Source organism: Chrysemys picta, chromosome 15 (genome assembly GCF_011386835.1).
Source record: "Chrysemys picta bellii isolate R12L10 chromosome 15, ASM1138683v2, whole genome shotgun sequence".
In the NCBI taxonomy this organism is placed as follows: Eukaryota; Metazoa; Chordata; order Testudines; family Emydidae; genus Chrysemys; species Chrysemys picta.
In genome coordinates, this window is record NC_088805.1 from 26,243,819 (window position 1) to 26,269,247 (window position 25,429).

Consider the following 25,429-nt stretch of genomic DNA (forward strand, 5'->3'; position numbering starts at 1 on the left):
AGCTTCCAGACCTTTCTGGATCACTTGTTGCTCTAGCTCAGGGGTCATCAACCCTTCAGAAGTGGTGTGCTGAGTATTCATTTAGTCACTCTGATTTAAGGTTTTGTGTGCCAGTAATACATTTTAATGTTTTTAGAAGGTCTCTTTCTATAACATAACTAAACTATTGTTGTATATAAAGTAAATAATGTTTTTAAAATGTTTAAGAAGCTTCATTTAAAACTAGATAAAATGCAGAGTCCCCCAGACCGGTGGCCAGGACCTGGGCAGTGTGAGTGCCACTGAAAATCAGCTTGTGTGCTACCTTTGGCATGCGTGCCAGAGGTTACCTACCCCTGCTCTAGCTCCTTTCACATCACTCAAGATTGCCACAGATGAAAATGCTGAATTTTCCACTGCATAACCTCAAAGTGACAGGAAGGTAGGTATTTCCTCTATCTAAGAGATATGGATCCAGTTCTGACCTTCCTTGCACCAGCACTAAGTCAGGAACACCTCTGTGTAAAATTATATAAAACAAGAATCAGGTTCTATACATTTAGTAAGTTCTTGCTTAACATGTACCAAAGCACATCTTACTAGGCAAGCCTAAAGACTTGATGGGTATGAGTGATGAGATACTGATGAGTTTCTCTGCCCTGACTTTGGTTAATTAGCCTAAAGTTTTTTTTTTCCTTCCTCTCCTTCAGTTAGATAAGTAGAGACCATAGAAAGGTACCTTTCTCAGCACAAGTCCCAGTGGGGAGAGGTCAGCTTTTGGTGAATAACTGTTCTTCAATAGCCTCTGAGAAATTTGGAAGTTACAAACTGAAATACATAGTAATTGCTATGCAAGTGCCCTTCACGCTTAGCCAGTTAACAGTGGATATGCTGGCTATCTTTAGCTAGCTGTACCTCTGATTAACAAAGCTGAGGACAGTCCATGCGATACAATATTAAAGTACGCTATAGCCTTAATTTTTTCCTACATAAAAACTTAATATTGACATTATCAAGGAAGCAATATATTCAATGGACAACTTATGACATCTAGGTCAAAGGCATCAAATGTGAGGTGTTACTGAACACACAATGAGATTACATTTTAAAGTGATAAGATTTGAATATTCCACATAATAGTCTAGGAAAGCAGCAAGGAGTCCTGTGGCACCTTATAGACTAAGACGTATAGGAGCATGAGCTTTTGTGGGTGAATACCCTCTTCTTCGGATGCATCCAAAGAAGTGGGTATTCACCCACGAAAGCTCATGCTCCTATACGTCTGTTAGTCTATAAGGTGCCACAGGACTCCTTGCTTTTACAGATCCAGACTAACACGGCTACCCCTTTGATACATAATAGTCTAGGAGTTTACAGACCAGGCATTTTATAAAATGCACTAGAAATTTATATGTATTATGAACTAAGAGTCAATTATACCCAATTGCTTCTCTACCAAGGACAGATTGTAGATGTGCTATGAAAGCAGCAGCACTAGTTATGTGGATACTACCTGGATATGTATGGTAAAATCCAGATCTTGATTATGATACAGAAATGTGCTTGTCTAGTCTTCCCACCACAGTGACCTGAATCAGAAACCACTAGTCAGCAATATAATTGCACAGAAGCTAGAAGATGGACAGCAGGTAATTGTATTGGTACTTGGAAACCTCATGAAGTGCTTCGGGCACCTATGTCAATACTGTTTCACAAGCAGTCCAGGTGCTTTCACCTGTACCAGCTTGAAGAAAGAAAGATAAAGATTCCCCAACTCCTCTTCTGCTCGGTCAGACTTCTCAATTTTTAAAGTTGTTTTTATTTAGTTTTGCATAAATGTTACAGGGTATTAGTGAAATGCAACTATTACCTTGCTGTTTTAAACATAAACAAGCCTCCCTACAAGAATAAAATAAGCATTTTCCATCAAGCATCTACTCTTTGCTAAAGATCCCATTTTAAACATTTCCTTTACGTGCCCTCAAATACCCAACTCTAATCAAACTGTTTTGCACTTATTGCTAAGCAACTAGTGCCCAACTAGCTTTCTCTGCAAAAATCAGGCCAAATAGTTTACAATCAAATGAGTACATATTTAGTGGAAAAAAACAAAAACAAACAAACAAAAAAACACCACTTTCCACACATTGATAAGAAAACTAATAAAATTAAAATACAAGCGTGGCTGCACGTTATTAGTAAAAGCTGTATATTAGTATTGTCCAAAATTCCTTTTACCCCATAAACAGAGTATGATGTTCCAACTAACGTGTATTTTTCTTTGCACTCATTTTTTCTAAAAATATTTTAAAAAGCAAAATCTCAAACATGAAAAGGTAGAGAATGTCCTAGTTAACTGTCAAGAGACAAAAACCATTTTTTTAAGAATCTGTTTATTTATTGAACTTGGGTCATATTTAGATTCACAAGCAATTTTAAATGTACATCTTAGAATTCAATTTTGAAGTGTTTCACACAAAAATATTGGCACACAACAGTTGCATTAAGGTGTAACAGCCACCCTTTTTGAAGAACTGCTGCAAGTGTTTGCCCAAGGTTGAAAAAGTTTACTTGGAACATGAAAACCTGTAACAAATTTTAAATTAATTGTACAAAACTGTTGTGTGTTACTTGTAATACCTTCCCCCCTTTTGAAAAGACCCCAACCCCACCCCACCCCCAAAAAAAGATTACAACTAATATACATCAGTCACAACATAATCCTGGATCGGCACCCACACCATTTAAATTGTTTAAACCCAGCATCAGATACCAAGAAAGGAAAGTAATTGTTTATACAAAAAAAAAAAGAAATCCACATGTGCCTGAAATAAAGAAAACACACACCAGTACTTAGCATTATGCTAATTAGGATCAGATAATGGCAGAAAATGCCACTTAAATTAAAATAAGGGCTGCATAGCATTGCAATAAACCCCAAGAACCATGAACCCTTTGGCATCAGAAATCCAGATTTCCTGAACACTGGTGCATTCTGCAATAGTGCCAACAGTATGAGCTTCGGACCTGCAAGCACTATGGGGTTAATAACTACTGTTTGCCAAGACACCGCACACAACTGGCTTTGATAGTTATAAACCTGTGAAACTAAAACCAAATAATTGTCTGGTAATAAAAGGAAAGCGTGTATTTTAATATCAATTTTTAATTTAAAAGAATGTAGGGAACAAATCAATGTAATTAAGATCATTACTGTAGATTTTTTTTGTGACCAAGTATGCATACTATACTGGAAATGTCAGCTGTCTTCTACTCATTATCAGTCATATTAGAATGAAGTTCTGCTTTATTTGCCCTTCTGGGCAGTACATGAAAGTGAAGAGGGGATTATTTTCATTCCATACTGTCTACTGCAGGATTAAAGATGTGAAGAATGCAAATAGTCACTTTAGGACCTTTTACTGTTTCCCTAGACAGAATTGCAATTAATTATGAAAACAGAAAAAAAGTTAGAAAAAGACAGTAACATTGCTTATTACTACATTTGAATTATAGCATTTGCAGTCTGTTTAGACCTCGCTTAGCAGAAAGACTAGGCAGATTTCAAGTGAAAAAATTATGCCAATTAAGTGACAAGATATTTTAAACACAGCTTTTGCTACAGAAGATATATAAAAACATTTTATTTTAACTAGGAACTTAAGCAAATAAAGTTTTATAGTTCAGAAATTAGGGCTTAGAAACTAAATGACATTGTTTTGTGACCAAGATGTTTGGTAGATAGTAAAGTGAGTGTTTGGGATCATCAGGAAAAGTTTTCTTAAACAACTCTTCGGACTTCAAAAAATCTCTTCAGGTAGTAGATTTGTCCCAGTGTCATGGCAACTAGTACAAGGGCTTCAAAGAATGACCAGAGGACCACTCTGCTGTTTGTGTTGTCATTAACTGTTGGAGAAAAAAAAAATACTAATTAAATATTTTAAGTATGGTGTAAGATATTTAATAAAGCCTATATAGTTATGACAGCAATCACTATACACATCTGTGCATTCATCCATACAACCCTTAGAATGCTGGCACACTCTGCATTCTTAGCCAAGTAAGTGGTCTAGGATGACTGTGTTACTCTCTAAAAGGTTAATAAAGCTGATAGGACATCACTATAAAATTACAGCGACAAAAGGGTTATAAGGTCTAAAGGTCCAAGCAGAATTTGCCAGTTACATGTCCATTTTTCCAATCCAAGGGGAAATTTTCCTACTGGAATCACACTTTTCAGACACCAGAAACTCTTTCAATCTCAAGGTCAGTCACAAGTTGCAGCATCTTTCAATGCCCTACCCTATCTCCATGAGAATACCTACTAACCCAGACTAATTTATACAAGTTTGATGGCCGCACCTGGTACCTTACTCCAGATTTACTCCTCTGCTTTCTTCCCCTTTAGTGCAACAATTGCATTTCCTAACTTCAGAGTCAAGCTGCTATACCAATTCAGTATCAAGTCTATTAATCCACTGTTCTACAGAGTCAGTACCATTTCCAATATTGATCAAACAAAAATACAGCCAATTACCACTAAAACTGGTTAGTTTGCACATACTGCAAAGCATTTTTACTGTAAACATTTAAAGAGTTCACTGGCGTGTCAAGAATGAGATGTTCCTCTCAGGTAAAATTCTAGAATAGTGTCACTTTGGTAGTAACTGCAGCAAGCTGACGGTTTGCCACTGTGTTTAAAGCACTTTTTCCTAGAGCCTATTGTTATACCATCATATCTTCTACATCCTTTAAAAAACAGCCTAATGGACACGGTTAGGAAGATAGTAAATGAAATGGATACCATAGTTCACAAAATGTTAGGTCAATTCTTTTGCAGTAATTATTATTGCTGAAAGAAAGCATGAAGACATTCTTCCTGGATGTGAAATTATGAACAGGGACCACAACTGCTAGAACCAGTGTAATGAAATGCAGCAATGGAAGAATTTAATAATTGGATTTTATTTGATGGATGTCCCCTCAGGAATCTGCCTCATTTCCCCCAAGTCTTTGATTATGTTTCTCTTTATGAAAAGCCTATCAAGATAATTTTGAATCCATGAGGATAAGGAGAAGTTGATGTTAATGTACATTTATAAATTCAGCCCTAAAGGAGTGGAAATTTTTATGCATTGAATCTTTTTAAAAAGTAAGTTCCTATACAGAAAGTTCTAATGTAACATTATGTGTTTCACAGGAAAACAGATTTCCCCTTTATTTGTACTGGACTTATTCTATCTGCCAATTCTATTTTAAGTAGTGAGGATTGTGTCTTAGACCCTGTTCACCTTCCTCACATGAGTAGCAATAGTTCCACTAACATCCAAAGACCTATCTCTGCATAAGGAAGACAAGGTGAATTAGGCCCAATTACAGCAAAGTAAGCCAGACTTATTTCTCATATCAAATAATGCATCCATCTACCACCAGGAAACATATCACTGACCTTGAGACATTCATAAACATACAGTACTATTTACTAATTGCAAATAGTTCCTGCTTTATCTTTCAAATTTTACACTGGCAAAACAGATAGATATTTTGCATAATTGAATTTTTTAGTTATACTAGGGACAACCAGGTTTAAAGAAAGGATCTCAATGTCATATCACTTTATTTCTATCATGCCAGTAGGACTCAAGAGTTTTTAAATTCTCAAATAACCAAATGTAGTTTTTAGATAGTTTCCCTAAAGCTCAAAATATACTAGCATTTAAGAAAAAAAACCAGCATGCAAGTCAAAGAAAGCCGCATACTTGCTCTGTGTATTCTTTCACGAACTTCCATGTACTCCTGTTCATGCTTTACAGCTGTCATGGCCACTGCTAACTCATTAATCATCTCTTCTAACTTGTTCTGATGAGCTGCAGAACAATTTAAAAAAAATGTAAGAAAGTGTATTATTGACATATCAGAAACAGCTTCTCCTGAAAGTGGATGAATAGTTATATTTAATTCCATACTATGGTTAGTTTTATAAAATGCAGAGTCTATACAGCTGAAAACTTTTCGACCTTGTAGGAAAAGATTATTTGATAAGTAAATCTGATATTGACAATGATGGGAACTATATTTCTAAAAATCTCAGTGTCAGGTTCACAGGTTTCTTCCTTTACAATTATATTTTACGTTTGTGTAAGCCTCCTTCTCCATGGTATCTAACTTGGAGGCCAGGGAAGGGGTGACCAATGTTATAGTCAACACAGATCAGTTACATTCAACATATATATATTTTTCCAGAGAAGCAGAGTGCAAAATTTATCTGAACATATCAAATCAGTACAATATTGTGCTAGCGTCTCTCCTGCTAGGATTATCTTCACTATACGTCCTTCAAACACATTCTCTTAAATAGCACAGAGCTTTAATGCTAATTTGCCAACAGCACAGCAACTGAGAATTTAGTTGAAACTTGTGATGTTGGCTAAAGATGATGAGTTTCTGGAGAGGTGTGTTTGGCTACTCTTGTGACCTTCTTTTGTAGTTGACATATGGGATAAAATCAGTTCTGAAGGAAGACACCTCTCTTTCCAGGTACTGGCATGACATGACAGTGTCCTGATAATGGAAGAGGAAAATAACACCGGATGATTATCGTAGAACAATGGCTTGAGGTGGCTCACCACATGCTGGGAGCAGAGAGCCAGTATTTAGCAGTTTGGATGTCAGATGACAGTAGGCTACTGCCTTCAATGCTCAGAGCAATTTGCAACTCTGCAACATTTAGATTAATAAAGTGTACTTATCAGATTTCTCTAGCACCAAGAACTTCACGTCACTCCCGCAGAGGTTGACCTCTGCTACTAACAGTTCAGATAGCTTGCAGGAATTACCTAGAAGTGCAGGGCAATTCATGGGACATTTAAGGGCAATACTTGGGAGCCACCATACATTATTTTTACTTGTAAATGGCAGATATTTTAGATGCAGCCTTAAATGCTACACGAAGGACCTCTCTCTTTCAGTGATAAGAGAAAGAACAAGGCTGTTCAAAAGCCACACTTCTTTTAGGAAGGAGAAAAGAACTCATGAGTTATGAATTCTGTCACCAAAAAAAACCCCTTTACAGTTGCCAGAGCAATACTGACCTTACCTTACAGATATCAAGATACACCACCCATTCTCACGGCCAGCTGGCTACTGCAATATGGGTAGCTTATTAGTAAGAACAAAGATTACTACTGTATGGATTGTTTAAACATGCTGAAAAGATAGTTGCTTTAAGGCAAACATCTGCCGTAAGCTGACGAAACTAGACTTGTGTCAGTATTCTGCATGATAGGTGTGCTATTCACAGACTTGAGAGAATCTTTTAACTATCTCTTATGAATAAGAACTCAGTTAGAAAATTGTTAAATATTTCAAGAAAATGTCAAGCACTCACTTCACACATGGGTTACATATCTGCTATAATAGAAGACAAAAGGTATTACTGTCTTCTTGCTAATTACTGTAGTGTTGCATGATTTTCTAAATTTTATGATTCAGTCTGTTTCCCAAAACATTAATTTCATTCTTTGGTAAATGACATCTGTTGTAATTTTTCACTTACAGGTTATGCATTAGCTGTAAGATTATATTACAAGAAAGTGGTTCATTCCCCTCCAAAATGCTCTCAATTCCCCACACCCACTTTATTACCAGAAAGCAAAACAACTACTATGAAATATCTAAAGTTACTAGATGATCAGTATTTTAAATTGAATTCTACGTAACAGAAACTCCTGATTACGTCTCCTGTTAGCCATAAATAACCCCCTGAAGACAAATGTTCATTAACAGTTTAAGGGCCTGATCCTGAGAGATGCTAAGCACCCAGACCTCGCAATAGAAGTTGTAGGTGCCCAGCATCGATCAGGATCAGACCTTCATTTTGTGTAGTTTATTAAAAAGACATTCTCATGCTAACAAACAGATGTTAGAAAAGAGGAAAAGCACAAGTTAGATGTTAGTGAATAAACATATGCAAAAGACAAGATGCTAATGAGCTTTCAAAAAGCAGTACACATACCATCCCAGGTATCTCCACCACCTAGGGAAAAGTGTAAGAGATGAACACGAGTACAGGACAAAAGGCTGCAGATAAACCAGTAATGTACATGGCTAGGAGAAAATTACGTATTAGCACACTTATCAAAGAATTGAATGAATGCATGTGGTAATCTACATAGTGCTGAGCACCTGAACTGGAAGTGTGAAACTGAGGAAAAGACTAAAGAATGAAAGCATTAGTGCCTGCAGACGGCAGAGTGATTCCCAGTCATTTTGCATGACGTTGTGTAGTAGTGTCTAAAAATATTTAGACCCAGTTGTAGCTGCTCAAGAAAATGACAAACTAAAGCGACTGAATGAGATAAGAATTGTGAGGTTTCTTGTACCGTACTTCAGAAGGATGTGTGCAGAGAAAAGCTTCTAAGATTAGTGTTTCAAGGTCACAAATCAGAACTATTTTCCTTCCAGAAGTTCTCCTCACCTTCTGTCTCCATGTCTTGCCCTTTTGGAGCTTCTCCAATATCAATAGTGAACATCACTATCTTAGGAGTCATGGTGGACATTCTGTTGCTAAAGCAAAACTTGTAAGTTCCATCCATGTGAGCAGCAAATGTGTATTTTCCACTGGACTCTCTGTCTCCTTTATAAATCCCTTTATTGTCAGGTCCTGTAATCTGGGGGGCAAAAAAGAAAATTTCACTACTCTGTGTGTGTCTTGAAGTCATGCATTTAGAAAAAGCAAATTTAGACTAAACTCATGATATTCCATCTGGAAACGGCACTCCTACCATTGATATGCAATACCAACAGAATCTATATAATCTCTTATCTGCCACAACTAAAAAGCAGTATGACATTTTTCTATCTGCATTAGAACCTTTCAGAAAATACCTCTTTAAGGTGACGTGAAAGGCTTTTTACCTGCCAAGACTTGCATTATCTTTAAACGGTGAAGATGAACATTAGCATCCAAAAGTAAACATAATATATAAACACAGAACCCTAACCTCCATTTCTGGCAGGAAAGTAAATGAGAAGCAAACGTACTTGTTTTGACTTATCACTATTGTTTTTAAGTATACGATTCTGTGCTGCTGCAGGTACCATTCTTAGGATATGACTGAACCAGTGTACTGACCACTTGTGGTCATTAAGATCTTAAGGCTCTTTTTGCCAAAAGTAGAGTGTTGAAACTTGCGTCTTGGCCTTGTTTCATTACATTCTGCTGCCCTAGATGTGAGTTTAAACTGCATTTAATACTTTTCCTCAATACCACTCCTACCTATTCCATAATGTCACTGCATAACTGCAGAAAGCATCAAGAAAAAGTACTGCTACATCTAGTCATTCCACTCAGAAAATCACCCTCAACATTTTTCTTCCTTATTATATCTCACAATCTCTTGTGAAAGTGCTCAAGATAAGCCTAATAGTTGCCATATTCCACTTCAAAGTTGACTGCATTTGTGGTTGGTGAAGAGATTCCACTTGTAGACTGAAGCGTCTTTGGGATTCTTTGAGATGAAGCGTGTACATTATTCTCCTACTGACCTGGATTTCTTTGGGGGAGGAGGGCAAGGGGGGGGGGAAGGTGTCAAAAAAATTAAAAGCCCACAATTCATAATGTGTCAGTCAAATCCAACAATGTTAAGTCAAAATTCATGCATCAAAACTAGGAAACTGCTGTAGGGCCCCCCAAAACTAATCAGCACTATTCTGTAAGAAGCATCCCCTACCACATCCCCTGCTAAAAGAAAGCTTATTTTGAAAACTTTCAAAAGAGGATGTGGGATATAGAAAGGAAGGAAGATTTTAAGAGGGTGGTTTTGAAAGTGCAGTTACTAGACATAGTAATGCCTTTTCCAGGTGCTTTCTGCAGTTATGTTGACAATAGAGAGAAGTTGGCCCTGGGCAACTTGATCTGCAGAAGTAATTTAGCCTCTTCTGGGGGAATTTGGACATCTCAAATTACCAGCAGCAGAGACCATGACCTAGCATGAGTGTGATAGTGCTTCTGCCAAGTAGGAATTTGGCAGGCAAGCCTGGCACATAAAGAAATGCAAGTGGACAAAGAGAGAGCTATATGAGCATTCCAGCCAATTGTGATTAACACATTTCTGTCTTTGGATTTATGGCCACCAGAGCAGCCCCCATCATCACTCTCCCTTCCTTCATAGCTCTGAGCTCTCCCCATTACTAGCCATTAGACTACTAACTGCTCAGGCTACAATCTCCGTTCCCCCCGAGGCTGTCGGTAGCGTCACATCCCTGCTCTCATGCCCCTTTCCCCCCACACACACATCACCACCACCCCGTGGTTACACTCAGAATCCCCTCGCACCACAATAGGGCACATGCATACACTGCCCTGGCCCTTAAAGGATCCTGCTTTTGCCCTTGATAAGATAGAGCCTGACACAGCTCTGCTCCCCAAGGCCAAAAAGCTTCGCTTTGCCTGATCAAGGCGCTAGTTTATCATTCTCTGTTCAGCACGGGCAGATGGGAGGCTGGGCTGGGCTCTGCTCAGGACATTCCATGCGCCCTGGGGTGAGCAAATACCAGAACCCTCATCCCGCCTGAACAACTGTGCCCCCCGTCCCCAGCCATGGTTACACCCCCCTTACGCTTTATCAACCAAACTGCCCCCCAAGCTCAAGGCAATGGCCAAAAGCGCCCCCCCCCCCCGCCATAATTAGAGCCCATCACTCTCACCTACAGCACGGATCACCCCTTCCATGGCATAGCCTGGCATGCCTCGGCCTACCCTTCCTCCCCGCCCCCCACAAGGTCAGCCCACAGCCCCAGCTCCCCTTGCAGGTCCGCTCCCCACGTCCCGCTCTCGTGCCCTCCCGCCTCACTCCCCGGCCCTACTGCCCAGGGGCCGAGACCCCCGTTTCCCCTCCTCGCTTTACCCGCCCTCCCCCGCCTCACCTCCACGTCGATGTCCAAGAAGCCCCCCTCGGCCACCTCGAAGATGAGCCCCATCTTGGTGCCAGACGGGACCCGCTCCAGGAAACACTCCTCCGCGTGCGCGTCGATGCTCACGAAGTAGCCGGCAGCCGGGGCTGAGAGCGCGGCCAGCAGCGCCAGCACCGCCCTCACCGGCGACATGGCGGAGCCAAGGGGGACCGAGCGGCGCGGCAGAAGGGGGGCACGTCCTGCTCACACCCCGCCTCTTCCGGGGCACGGGGCCGCCGTTCATAGGCCAGAACAGACCCACTGCCACGTACAGGCTGCTCTACGGTGGCCACCGAGGGACACGCCAGGGCGGGCGATGCCAAGCCGCGAGGCGCAGAGTTTGGGGGCGGCGAAGGGAATACGCGCTGCGCAGGGGGCGGGACGGTACCCGGCAGGGCCAATCCGCGCCGCGTGGGGAACGGCCGGCGGCCGGAAGGGGACAATCCGCGCGGCGGCACTAGAGCGGGCCTGTCAGAGGCCTGTGAGGAGCGAGTCCGGATGGGGGTGTCAGAGCACAAAGGGACCCGGGGGGAGGGGTCAGGGCCTAGGAGCCTCCCGGAGGGGGGGACCACTGAGGCCAGTGGGGGAGCGGGACGTTAAGACACAGAGGGGAGTTCAGCTGCCAGGGCCCGCCATGGAGCAGGTTGCACTAGCTGCAGGTTCTTGTCACGTGTAACCTCAAGCTGGGCTCGTTACGGGAACAGTTTGGAGGTTCACCGGCTTGGGATCACTGCGGTGAAGAATTGCCATTGCCTCTGGAGAAAGCGCCACCAGTGCAGCAGCTTCTGCCTGCAAAACCAGGCATCACAAGGGGTCGGCTCTCTGACCTGTATCGGGGGCAGCCGTGTTAGTCTGTATCCACAAAAACAACAAGGAGTCTGGTGGCACCTTAAAAACTAACAGATTTATTTGGGCATAAGCTTTCGTGGGTAAAAAACCCTCACTTCTTCAGATGCCTGGCCTGACCTGGTTCTTCTACTGCACCCGTCCTCTGGAAATGCCCAATAGGATCCCCCAGCCTGTGACCTGTGTTGACAAATTTGAAGGTGGACCTAGCATTTGTCCAGTCAACTAAATATTTACCCTTATCTGTCAATATTATTTCTTGTATTGGACCAACATCTGTTGGTGCAAGAGACACATTTCGAGCTACACAGGGCCTTAAGAAAAGCTCAATGTAACCTGAAAGCTTGTCTCTTTCACACAGCTGTTGGGTCAATAAAAGCTATTCCCTCACCCACCTTGTCTCTCTAATATCTCAGCCCTAACGGGGCTACAACAATGCTACAAAAATATTTGTTCTGTCTTGTTTGGTTTGTGCTTAAGACAATCCCTCACAGCCACTTTTCCTGCCATGATCAGGCAGTGCCAGAAAGCAGAAACTGCAGGGTCTGAATTTGACAAGAGTGAGCTCTAAAGCTGAATAATATACACTAATTAATTATGCTACTCACCAAAACTGAGACAATGTTTACTTACTTTACTAGGATTTATGTTGATAAATAGCACTTTGATATTCTTAAGTGAATGGTGCTACATAAATACAAAGTATTATAAGGCCACTAGAAATAGGACTAGTTGAGCAAGAAAATTAATCAATTGGGAACTGTAGAGAGAATAGAAATGTAAAATTAGATATCGCAGGCACTGCATGAAAATGTGATGGATATACATATGATATTGCATCACATATGTATGTTTCTAGTCAGAGGGTTGGTGCTTTCCATTTGTTAACAGGGACCTCTTTTTGTACACTTTTCAATGCTAATATGGGAGGAAAATAATCAACACTGCCGGTCACAAAAACAAACAGTCATGTTTGATTTAATTTTTGTTGTTGTTGCACCAAACCAACAGAAGAGTTTTTAAAGCTAGTGTAAAAGTTGGGCCATCTACCCAAATGTTCGTAAGCTGAGACTTGCTGAAGAACCATTGTGATTAACAGTCATCTGAGGTAAGATGTGTGTGTCAACATCACATGTATTATTTCAGCTAAAACTCATAAGCCTAGTTTCACTTGCATTTTGTAACCAGTGTAATAAGAATATTTGCTGCATGTAGTTAAAGTTCTGCTATAGCTCGCTTGCAACTAATGACAAGTAAGACTCATGCTGCATCTCTTTCTTGATTGTTCCTTTTTCACAAAAGTAGTCCGGTTGAAGTCAACTGTATTAGTCAGACTTTCAGGCTCAGGCTAGAAGTACCTATAGAATAACAAAAAAAACCAAACCTGTATGACAGAAAGATGAACGAGGAGCTTCCATGCCCCCTGCAACAAGTTGATAAGGTAAATTTAAATGGCGTATAAAAGTGAGATTAAAATACATTCATGTAGGACTCCTTTAAGTAGTAACTTTTAAAATATATTCATGCAGAACTCTTTTAAGTATAACTTGGCTGGGAAGTAAAACCATCCAATTTACTACAGTTTATGTTGTGACAGATAGCTCTGGAACAAATCCAAACAGCATAAACTAACATCAATCTCCTTAAATCTGTTCAACAAAACAATATGATCTCACATCACAAATGGTTTGGACTAGCCAACAGAATGGTTGGACAAAGTATGACCCTGATCCTGCAAAGAGAACTGACTAGACCCCTGTGCATGTGCAGAATCCCACTGACTTCAACGTTGTCTTTACAGGATCAGAGCTTATGGACAAAGAGAGAGACAGCATTTAACATAAGCAATAACATCATAATTAATTATAATGGTTGAAATGAAGTAAGGGCACAGTGAGCTCAAAACCTTCATTTATTAACAAAAAGGAACATTATAACTGTCTAAATTACTGTCTTAATCATGAATTAGCCTTTTCTGCATTTTAGGAGAACTTGTTGAAATACATATTGGGCACTAAGACTAGATGAGGCTTTGCCAAATCCACTTTTGAACAATGCTATAACAAAATTATTTCTAATTTACAGGAGATTTAAGCAATATGAGTAAATTCCCATATTAAATTTGCACAGTGAATCTTGACTCTAGTAATCTGTTCTCCCTAAATTAATGAATCTTCAAGCACATAGAGAGAGCAGATAATTTCACACAAAATGAAAATCAGAGTGGGGGACAACTTATTAATAGCTCCTGATTTTTTGAAGACGGAAGCAAAGTATTTCAGGAGTGGAGCAGTTTCAGTCTCTGAAAGGAGGTGACTTTATAGCCTCACATAATTCAGTTTTACTTGTCTGTATGATACTTATACGGCTGTACCTTCCATCCAAGGATCTCAAAGTGCTTTGCAAACATCGATTAAACCCCACAACACACCTATAAGGTAGGCATGACAGGTATTATTATCCCCATGTTACAGAAGGGGAAACTGAGTTACAGTGAGGTTTCATGATGTTTAAAATCACATAGCAAATCAGCATCAGAGCCGGGATTAGCGCTAAGGTAGTGTCCCTTAGATGATAGCTTTGGAATTATACTTGTTTGCTGTTGTTGGCATCAGTAAAACGTTTGTTTGCTTGGGGTTGGTTGGTTGTTTTGTCTTGTTTTCAGGGGTGACCAGGTTCATTTCAATCACAGCCAGATGATTTTTTTGGATCTACTGCCAGTTGCAGGACTCAATGCAGGAAAAATCCCCACAGAGGTCATTAAGAGTTTGAGGTATATTAGTGCAGCAGGATCAGGCCATAATTCTTAAATCACTGCTGTACAATAGAAGTAAGATATGGAAACTGCTTATTCAATCATTGAGTCCATTTCCTTGTGAGGGCAAGATTATGCCCTACAATTCTTTATCTAATCTAATTATGTGTTTCAAGAACCTACTGGTATTTACATAGGTTAGCCTTGCCAAAGTTTAAAAGATTATTTTAATAATATTTCTTATCCTGAATAAATTCTGAAGTGCATTTAATTGCATTTCTGACCCAACTATGAGCAGTGGCCTTTATTTTGAATGTTGGAGACATACGGTTTTGGGGAACACTTTCAGAAGTGGATTAAAATAATCTACCAAAATCCTATAGCATGTATTTGGGGAAAGATCACAAAAACTGAGCCAATACCATTATACAGAGGAACAAGACAAGGATGGTGTCCCTTACCATCCTTATTATTTAATGATTGAACCATTAGAAGAAAAGATCAGGGACACTGCAGAAATGCAGGAAATAAGTATATTGGGAATAGAAAACAAAGTTTCATTATACACGGATGACTTTATGCTTTTTATACAAGTTATAAATAAAAGTAGGCCAGTATTGCAAGAAATAGTTGAAGGTTTTGGTCAGGAATTGGGATGCAGATTAAACTACTCTAAATCAGCAATACTACAACTTGGCTCCATATGATCCCAATAAATTATATATACCCATGGAAAACAGTGGCATTAGTGCATCACCTAAAGTGGGGGAGCTGTTTAAATTAAATATTGAGCCATTCATGACAATTATTTACAATGACCTAGAAAGTTGGGTATTATTACCAAAGACTTTGATAGGTAGATTTCATGTACTTAAAATTCATGTCCTGCCCAGGTCTTGTATCCTTTTTCCATTATTCCCTTTACACCTCTGAAAAAAATCTTCAAGAAATTAAACAAACTTATTCAGAGATTCCTATGGTCAAATCAGAATCCAAGAATCAAAATGGAATGGCTGGAATGTCCAGTTGAAATGGGAGGCCTGGCATTATGAAACTTCAGGAGATACTATAAGGAAGCACAAATTAGGCAGGTACTGGAATGGCTCTCTAATACAGAGAGTCCATCATGGATACAGATGTAACAGACACTGACAAACCTAATCTCATTATATAATTATGTGCCAGCTGGATCATATCCCATTATTCTGGCACCCAGAAAAGTGCACTTACTAATTGGGCATACATGAGGCATAAGACCAAACAAAAAGAGCAGATCTCAGTAATATCAACATTGCAAAATAATTGTGTTTTCAAAGCCCAGCTGAATGATATTGGGGCAAATATTACTATGATGAATGGAAGGATTTATTTAGGGATGGACAACCCTTCCAACAAACAGATGTAGCTGATATATTACAAAAAGAAAAGTATGCACAATATGAGTTTATACAGATTGTTTATCTTTTATTTATTAAATACATTTTCAGATAAGAAAGGAACAAACAAAACTATCTGTATTTGAAACTTGTGTATGTGGTCTTCAAATTTCAGCGATCAAGATTACTTCTAGAATGTTATAATCTCATGACTATGTTTTAAATAACAGATCACATACAGCTATTGTCATGGAGTGCAGACTAAATCTGAAACAACAGTAAAATAATAGAATGAGATAATGCAGATGATAAATATTGGCTCTAATACTAACCAAGTAGTGCAAATTCAGTACTTTTTAGTTTACACAATTTATATTTCTCCATCTCTATATAATAAAATAAATAATATTGCCCCAGATATTTGAATGAAATGCAAAACAGCCAGACTCACTTTCACACCCATGATATGCAGCTGTTGGATAGTAAAAAATAAAATTAGAAAACCATCTTGAAAGAAATAAAAACAAACAGAGATAGAACTTGAACAGGATTTAAAGACGTATTTTGGGAACTGGACTATTACAATGATTCAAACAAGGAATAAGGAAGTTACTTCTATTCTTGCTCTTTATAGCAAAAAAAAAAAATCTTAAATTTGTGGACACAGGCAACGATTGCTACTTTAGATCACTGGAAAAACTATTAACAGAATATCTTATAAAGGAAGGCTTAAATTAAGTGAGAACAGTCCCAGACAAATTCTCAAAAAAAAACAGATAAAAGTAGTAGTATGCCTTGCACAGGAAAACAATTGAAATAATTCAATCATTGATATGCTTTGACAGAGAGACAATATTCTGAGGATAGTCAAGATGATTATATACAGAGGATAATTGAATTACATCTCCTCCCCCTTCCTCCATTAGCTTTCCTTTGTATTTTCTTAAGACTTGCCCCTCCTCCCCCCAAAAAAGAAATTAATCTCCCCCCCCCAACAACAAAAAGTAATAAGAATGATTACACATATACATATGAACCATGCGAAGGTTGTGTTTAAGTAGGTTTGGGGGGACAGGAGAAAAATCTTAATGGTATAACATGATATGGTCAATATACAATGTTGCTTAACATGTTAATTTTTTATGAAGATTTGGGTCTATCTGTGTCAAAACAATGTAATTGTAATTTGTTATTGTTAATTACTCAAAATATCAATAAATAAAATATTTTCCCAAAACAAAACAACTGTTAGCAGTGCTTGTCTTACTAAAACAGTGTGATACTGGCAGTATGGGACATTTTGATTAAACATTCAGGTTGCTTATTGTGAGTCCCAAAACACAATGTATGGATGATGCTTCATAATGGACAAAATAAATGGAGCCGAACATTTAGAGATCTTTCACTTATTAGCAGAATAGCAGGGGAGGTGTTTTCAATCATATTTTACATGCTTTTATAGTAAGAGCTGAAATAGCTTTTCTAATTAAAAGCAGGGTACCTAAGATGAAGGTTCCAAAATGAATTGAAACTGATAGTTAATTTGAATTAGTCAAGAGCAAGAAACCAAAACAGTTAATCCACACATTTTATAAGTCACAAAATAACATTTTCTTCCCACTTTTCAGTAAAGGTAGGCATCCCTGAAGTAAGATCTCATATCACTAAGAATTTGTACAAAAAATACTATACTATCTTTACAAGTATGTTTATGAGTAAGGTTGCCAGGCATCCAGTTTTCAACAAGAACGCTCAGTTGAAAAGGGACCCTGGTGGCTCCAGTCAGCAGCAGGAGGAAGGCTCCCTGCCTGCCTTAGCTCCACGCAGATCCCGGAATCGGCCGCCAGGTCCTTGTGGCCCCTAGGCACATGGGCAGCCAGGGAAGCTCCACCCACTGCCCCTGCTCCTAGTGTCAGCTCCACAGCTCCCATTGGCCGGGAACCGCAACCAATGCGAGCTGCGAGGGTAGCACCTGCGGGTGCAAGGGCAATGCACGGAGCCTCTCTGGCCACCCATGAGCCTAGGGACTGCAGGGACTTGGCAAATGCTTCTTGGGAGCCGCAGTAAGTGCCACCGGGGCCCTGCATCCTAAACTCCCTCTCACACCCCAACCCTCTGCCCCAGCCTGAAGTCCCCTCCAGCACCCAAATTCCCTTCGAGTCCATACCCCTCCCCAATACCTGCCCAGAGCTCCCTCCTGCACCCCAAACCCCTCATCCCTGGCCCCAACCCAGAGCCTGAAATCCCAGCTGGAGTCCTCACCCCCCACGCACCCCAACCCTCTGCCCCAGCCCGGTGAAAGTGAGTGAGGGTGGGGCAGAGCAAGCGGTGGAGGGAGGAGTGATGGAGCGAGCAGGGCGTGGGGCCTCAAAGGGGCGGGGCAGGGGTATTTGGTTTTGTGCCATTACAAAGTTGCCAATCCTACTTATGAGGTATCAAATAATTAAAATGAAGTCACATAATGCATTTTGTGATGAGATAAGCCTTGATTTTTTTAATTTGTTCACTAATGGTCTGATCCTGCCAATGCTTACGCACCTGCAGGATTAGGACCTAAAGGTCCAATCTTGCAGTATGCCAGACACCTTCAACTTCCATTGAAAGGGAACACCCAGCTCTTCACAGGATCAGGCCCCTTTCCCCTAAAGGCCTGATCAAAAGTCTATTGAAGTCAATAAAAAAACTCCCATTGGCTTCAATGGACTTTGGCCAGGCTCTAATTTACACTGTCTCGTCCAATCGTTAGGGTGAATTAGTGATGTTCTACCATACTTCCCTTTACAGCTATCTCCCTACAGCTGTATCTAGCCTTGGTTTTTGCTATCCTATCCAGTTTATTATTATTTTTTCCCCTCCGCATTCGTATGTAAGGCTGGGCAATTTTTCATGATTGACTCTGTGGTCACATGGATTATTTTTTCATCTTTATTTAATCCAGACAAGATATTCAGTTCACAGCACATTTGCTCCTCTGAGGTGCCCTGGTGTGGCCTTTCATGTATTCTCATTATACCCCCATAGCTTTTCATGCCCCCTTAGGCCATGTTTTCCATGAAGTGATGACTTTACTGTTATTCACTCTCATCCCTTCTCTCTTCTACACTGGAGCATTTTTGCCCCTAAAAAGTTTGTTAACAAAAAGTATAAAAGTAAATTTTTACTGGATAACCTGGATGCTTTGTGACTAATGCTAAGCAGGGAAGTAGAGTGTTCAACCCAAATACATTTGGATTGTTTTCTTTGCCCGTAGAGCCACACAATTCAATGAACATGAATGCCTCCTGCTCCTGGCCAATATGGGGAAGTTAGTAATTTTACCACTTATGATGGAATGTAATGTGATACTGACAGCTGAAGTGAATCAGTTTCGCTGCATACACAGCCCAATGTTGCAATGCTTCTGTGCATTCAAAGCTCCCACTCACATCAATGGACATTTTGTGTGTATGAAAGAAATGCAGGAGCAGGTCCAAAATCACAATATATAAGATATTATCAGTAAGTCACATCTTTATTAATTTATTTATTGTAACTTTCCCCCTTATTCCAATCCCATTGTTTGTTGCTCTCATTCATTGTCTAAAATTAGGGCCCTGATCTTGCAATGCATTTATTGGATTGCAGGATAAGGGTCTAAACTAATCACTTCAGGGCAGAGAATGGGATGTTTTATTTATCTGCAAAGTATCTAATACACTTTTGTGTTCCGTATAAATAATAAATAATATACATTTATCAGCATAAGCAAAAAAAGTATTAAACTGCAATTAATACATATACATAGTTTAGTATATAAAAAAACTATTTACATTAAATAAAAATTCTATTTCCAGAGCAGAGTCCAATTCTACAGACAGTTACTACTAATGTCAATGAGACTTCTTAGAACATTATGCCTGGTAGTGTTTGCAGGATCAGGCCCAAAGGTAAAAACAATGATCAGTTAAGCCAGCAAAATCAATTTACTCCAATATTAGGGCTCAAAACCTGCAACTGGATCTGTGCTAGTGGACCCTGTGCACCGGAGCAGACACACTGACTTCCATGTTTACAGGATGGGGCTCAAATGTTTTCTATCCTAGGTAATGCCACTAACTACAAAGTGACTTCTAATGATGGTAGTAACTTGTTTGTAGGATCAGGTCCTCTGTTATACCACTGCAAAACACTTTTAAAATTCATGTTTAAAAATGTTCTGTTCACTTAAGAAAGAATTCTCAAAACTTTTTCTGCCTCCTTTTTAAGGTGCTTTGAGATCCACTTATGAGAAAATGTATGAGCTAGATATGATTAATGAAATATTTAAATATTTTAATTCAACGCAGATTTAAAAATCTCTTTGTTGTTTTTGTATCCTAAATAACATGCGATCACACTATAATTTAATACTAAATAATTATTTGTTACATCAGCATAATAAAACTGTATTACGTACTGTATCTTGATGTAGCTATTTTCTTTTTTTGCTGTACAGCGAACAATTGTGGCAACAGACAAACCTTGTAATTCAGATGAAATCAGACTTGCTGAGGTTGCACAACTGTTGAGGCGAGGGGCACATTAAATAAAGAATATGTAAATCTATACAATATTTATCCAGGAGAAATAATAGCGGCGAGATATCAAGCTAACAGTTTTAAGTGAACGTTTACTGTTGACATCACATTTCTCCAGCTTCTCCCCCCGGATCCAGACTTACACTTTACACAGACGTGCTGTTTGATGCGCCACACTGATTTCCAGTGAGGCTGCCGTGTTTTGAGAGGCTGGCGTGGAGAGGTGTAAACACAAGATCGACCAGCAGGAAGACACTGGCGTGCCCCAGACACGCAGGAAGTATTTCCTAGTGCAAAAAACAAAAAAGCAGTCTGGAGCATCACGTGCTCCCAAAATCTCGTTTCCCATCCCCAACTCCTGCTATCCCAACTTGGAAGGCAGCAGGCATGCGTGGTGTCCTCCTCCTCGCATGGTGACAGGCTCGTGTTATTGGCACCGAGCAGGGTGGAGAGGAGGAGGCAGGCAGGGGGGTGGGATTGGTGGGGGAGCTCTCTCGCTCTCGGCTGCCTTCAGCTGTTCCCATCCAAATGCCAGGCCAGCGCGCAGCCTGCAGCAGCCCCGTTTAACAGCGCAGCCCCGAGCAGAAGTTGGCGAGTTGCTGCTTGGGAAGGGCGGGCGGCTCCGGCGTTGGGGGGTGGCGGCTGCGGTCTATGAGGGACTCCCGGGCGCCGCAGGAACCGGCGAGCCATGGACGGGGGTGGGGGTGTCTCCTCCTCGGCCCTGGAGAAGAACGTGGCGGAGCTGACGGTCATGGACGTGTACGACATCGCCTCGCTGGTGGGGCAGGAGTTCGAGCGGGTCATTGACCAGCACGGCTGCGAGGCCATCGCCCGCCTCATGCCCAAGGTGGTGCGGGTGCTGGAGATCTTGGAGGTGCTGGTGAGCCGCAATCACATCAACCCCGAAATGGAGGAGCTGCGGCTGGAGCTGGATCGGCTCCGGCTGGAGAGGATGGACCGGATCGAGAAGGAGAAGAAGCACCAGAAGGTGGGGGATGGGGGGGTAGGGAAGAAAGGAGACGGTGGGGGGGGGGGCTCTTGTGCATTCACAACGGAAGGGGGGGGGCGCAAGGCTAAACTTGTCCCTCCCGCTTTGCCGTGGGAAGTGCTAGGACTCCTCCGCAAACTCCTGGAGGGACCCACCGCCCGGCTCGGGGGGGGGGGGGGGGGGGGGGGGCTGCCGCCGCCTAAATCCTGCCCCTTGCTGCCGCCCGAGGCTGGGACTTCCCGCGGCTCTGGCGCCGCCAGACTTTCTCCCCTCGGCGGATTCGAACACAAAGCGCGAGAGGAGCCGCCGGGCCGGGGGATGGGTGCGAGGCGCTGCAGGCCCCCGCCCGGGGAAATGAGGATGGCGGTGGGAAGGGGCCCGGCTCTGAGTGACGGGGGCGGGGGTGTGCCAGATACGAACCGCTTCACCGAGGGACTTTTCTCCGGGGAGATTCCCCCGCCCATATCCCCTTTCCCCCTGCTTAGCCCGGCTCCCCCCTCCAGGGGCTCGCCCCGCAGGCAGCGGCCCGCCCGGGAGCAGAGCTCTGTAACACTGAGGACAATGCCCTGGGGAGGGGGGCGCGTAAATAGCCTCCTCCTTTGCCGCCTGACAGGGAAAGACCCAGAGGTTGAAAGTCAGTGCCAGGGTCTGGCTCCCAGACTCCTGCTCAGTCCACTAGGGCGGCTCTGGGGCTGGCCACGACGGCCATCTATCAGTCCAGGAGGGGGAAACTGGACAGGGGGTGACTGTGGGGCCTATTTCTGTTCCCTCTCTGCCGTGTCCAGTGACTCCTCAGGGTGTGGCTACACTGCAATTAGACCCCTGCAGCTGGCCTGTGCCAGCTGCCTGGAGCTCATGGGGCTTGGGCTGAGGGGCAGTTTAGTGGCGGTGTAGAAAGTCCAGCGGGAGCTTGGATCCTCCCACCTTGCCGGGTTCTAGAGCCCAGGCTCCAGCCGGAGCCAGAACCTCGACGCTGCAATTAAACAGCCCCTTAGCCTGAGCCTGGCGACCCCGAGTCAGCTGGCACGGGCCAGCCACAGGTTTTTAATTGCAGAGTAGACATACCCTTAGACACCTGGGAGGAGCGGTGGGCGCTGTCTGGGCTCCTCTGTTCAGTTCCTCTTCTGGTTCCCTGATTTTCAACCGTTGACCTCACTTCCATCCCTGTTTTTCCTTCATTGTCCCACACACTCACTCGTAGCCTGCGCTTAGTGGTTCCTCGGGCTTGGCTGAGGGCACGGGCCTTTAATATTGGGTGGACCTAGACCCACCTCTTCCAGATCTGAAACTGATATGGCCTCTCTGAGGAGCAATGCAGTATTTGGACTAAGCTGCTACCAACATAGTGCTCCCACTCCTGCTCACCTGGATGCCAGAGACAGACATCTTTTCTCAAACCCTATTACCCTAATGTGGCAGCAGAACAGCATGAGCGGCTTTGATTATTGTATTAGAAGTGATTGGGTTTATTTAGAAAACTATCCAAATAACTGTGATTTGGATAAAAATTGCTTCTTTTAGCAAACTCACTCCCATGTCATCACTGGTGTCTTCTTGTACTATTGCTAGTTGCTGACACAAATACAAAATAAAGATATTTATAGAATTTCTCAAAGCTAACCCTACAAACTCAAGATATAGTTAAATACAAAACTTCCCCAAACCCCACAAAGATATCAGGTAGAAATTTAGCTAAATATATTAAAAAGCCCAGTGCTGGCCTAGAGACTTCTCACCTAACATTGTACAGATAGGAATTGTGTGCAATAGTGCCTTTAGAAGTGATGGAGGAAAAAAGTACTGGTAAATCCCTACAGAGTGATCTCGTCTCTTTTTATCTGCATAACGGAAACAAAACGGGCCGGAGCAGATTTTCTTCCCACTCCCCTTTCCTTGCCCTTCTAAGACCCCCTGATCTAGAGAACTATTTCTGAATGAGCAGGTAACTCATTCTCCAGCCCTCTTCAATCCTTGGACCCTCTGCTAGACTGGAACTATATCCCTTGACACCTAACTCTCATGGCATTTTTGTGAACTGAGCACCTGTCTGGTAAAAACTACTATGACTTGAGACCCACCGACTTATTTTATAGGGGCCATCAAACAGTGAGTAGGTGAAAATCACTTTTTCGCTATTAAAAGAGAATGCTATAGTGGGTAGCAGCATCAGAAACTTTATTATTAGTTGATACTCAGTGTGGACACTCCTAAAAGTCAGTGCATGTTTTTAAAGTTTCCCTTGACATGTGATGATCACATGTCATTCTAGGGGCCACAATATGTGGGATCTGGCAAAAAGTTTAAGCACAGATGTAAGTTTTTCCCATAGATATAAATATTTCAGGGTAGAGAGAATGGTAATACACCTTAATATCCGTAACATGGGGATCAGTTTGTCATGCCCCTGCGCTCCTCTAATAGTTCAGCCCCCCCAACAGTGATCATTCCATCTTGGTCTAGTCTGCTAAGCACCAAGCGTGCTCTTGGAAACTATAAGTAACAACTACATGAGGCTAAATTTTGGACTAAAATGACTGTGTAATTGAGCCTGAAAGTGGATGGCAGTTTGGTTTCATAGGGAGATAGGACTAGGAGGGACCTCCTGGGTCATCAGATCCAATCCCCTGCTGTCTCTGGCATCCCCATCATAAAATCCCATCAGAAGTTTATCAAGTTTCTCCTTAAAATGATTTAGGTTGTTTGTCCCCAGAACTTCCAGTGGAAGGCTCTTTTAGAACCTCATTCTTCTTATGCTTAGAAACCTTCTTCTAATTTCCAGTCTAAATGTATTCATGGCCAGTTTATACCCAGGTGTTCTTGTGCCAACATAGTCTTCTAATTTTGTAAGAGAGTTTTTATTTAGATCTAGTATGAGGGGTGGAAGGATTTGATTGTTATTGATAAACATTGATTTCACTGCACACACAAACTGACCAAAAATATTTCCGTCAATAATAATCAAAACTTATAGACAAGCAAAGTAAGGAAAATGCATGTTGAGAACTTCGTAGAGTTTGATTTAAGGATATTTACTTTGCATATTTTGACATGTGCTGTTGACAATTGTATTTTAACAGTTATAAAACTAACTTTTTGAATCTCAAAGTCTACTGTTATTAAATAATTATTGTCTGAACTCTCCCTTAGGAGCCCCCCATAATTTCCCACAACTTTGAAAATTTAAAATTTAAGCATTTTTTTTAAACCCATAGTTTAGCACAACTGCAAACAATTTATAAACATTTAAAATAATTGCTTAAAAATTGATATTATCCATCAAAATTATTTAAAATCAAATTAATTCTGCCAAGCCTATCTATTTCGTATTATTTTCAGCAAAGTTAACTCTAGCCCTGTGTTAGAGCTGTGCTTTGATTTTGAAGTTTCATATAGTTACAACACGCTCCTGTAGAATTACACGCGGAAAAATCAGCAAGTGGCTCAGCCTAGGATTCCATGTTCTGAGCATGGCTTTCTTGTTAATCACAGCACCTACCTTAAACTGGAGCACAGATTGCCCACAGTGAGAAATACTGATAGTTGTGATGAAGCTTTCAAAATATAGATATAAATATGGTCTCTACTATTCCAGGAGGTCTTTATACTTAGTATCCTAATTTGACCTTTCCTGGAACTGGTAACAGCTGCTCTTGACACAAAGTGGCCTGAATAAAGGTAGTTGCTATTTTGAATAGTTTTGCTGTTCTCTGTATAGTTAACACTGCAAAATGTGATTACAGTATATTAGAATAAGAAAAAGGAAGCATAAGTTCATGGTTAAAACAGACGCCTGGGTAACAGGAGCTCTGGGTTCCAACATGAAAAAAAACCCCTCTATATTCTACAGTAGCATACATGGAACCATCACTCATCTAAACTGTACTGTTATGGAACATTGTGATCTTTAAAAAAAAATAGCATGTCCAACTCTGCCACTAACTGACCTCACAAGTGTTGTGAACAGTGTGTTTATACT

General features: G+C 41.3%; 2 protein-coding genes across 10 annotated transcripts in view; one reads left to right on the forward strand and one right to left on the reverse strand.

Annotated features, from left to right (window-relative positions):
• Positions 1-2,355: 2,355 nt before the first annotated feature.
• TMED2 (transmembrane p24 trafficking protein 2) lies at positions 2,356-11,336 on the reverse strand. Of its 2 annotated transcripts, XM_024101457.3 has the most exons (5): positions 10,906-11,166; positions 8,456-8,648; positions 7,994-8,014; positions 5,739-5,846; positions 2,356-3,885 (listed from the first exon to the last, which is right to left on the reverse strand). In XM_024101457.3, exons 1-5 carry the CDS (start codon positions 11,083-11,085, stop codon positions 3,761-3,763), a joined length of 627 nt encoding a protein of 208 aa, XP_023957225.1. In that variant the 5' UTR covers positions 11,086-11,166; the 3' UTR covers positions 2,356-3,760. The 2 variants fall into 2 exon arrangements, with proteins under 2 accessions (XP_023957225.1, XP_005298778.1); XM_005298721.5 differs by lacking the exon at positions 7,994-8,014 and having other exon boundaries at positions 10,906-11,336.
• A 9,346-nt stretch (positions 11,337-20,682) lies between these two features.
• The window catches only part of RILPL1 (Rab interacting lysosomal protein like 1), a 40,938-nt gene continuing 36,191 nt past the window's right edge, over positions 20,683-25,429 (forward strand). For 5 of the 8 annotated variants that reach the window (XR_010592802.1, XR_006175022.2, XM_005298718.5 and 2 more), the window contains exon 1: positions 20,828-21,453. Coding sequence is in view for 6 of the 8 variants with exons in the window: in XM_005298718.5 (XP_005298775.1) it covers positions 21,154-21,453 (300 nt within the window). In the remaining 2 variants the exon portion in view is untranslated. Of the gene's footprint in view, positions 21,454-25,429 lie in introns of all 8 variants that reach the window. The other 3 variants (XM_065568068.1, XM_008163508.4, XM_065568069.1) reach the window with 3 other exon arrangements.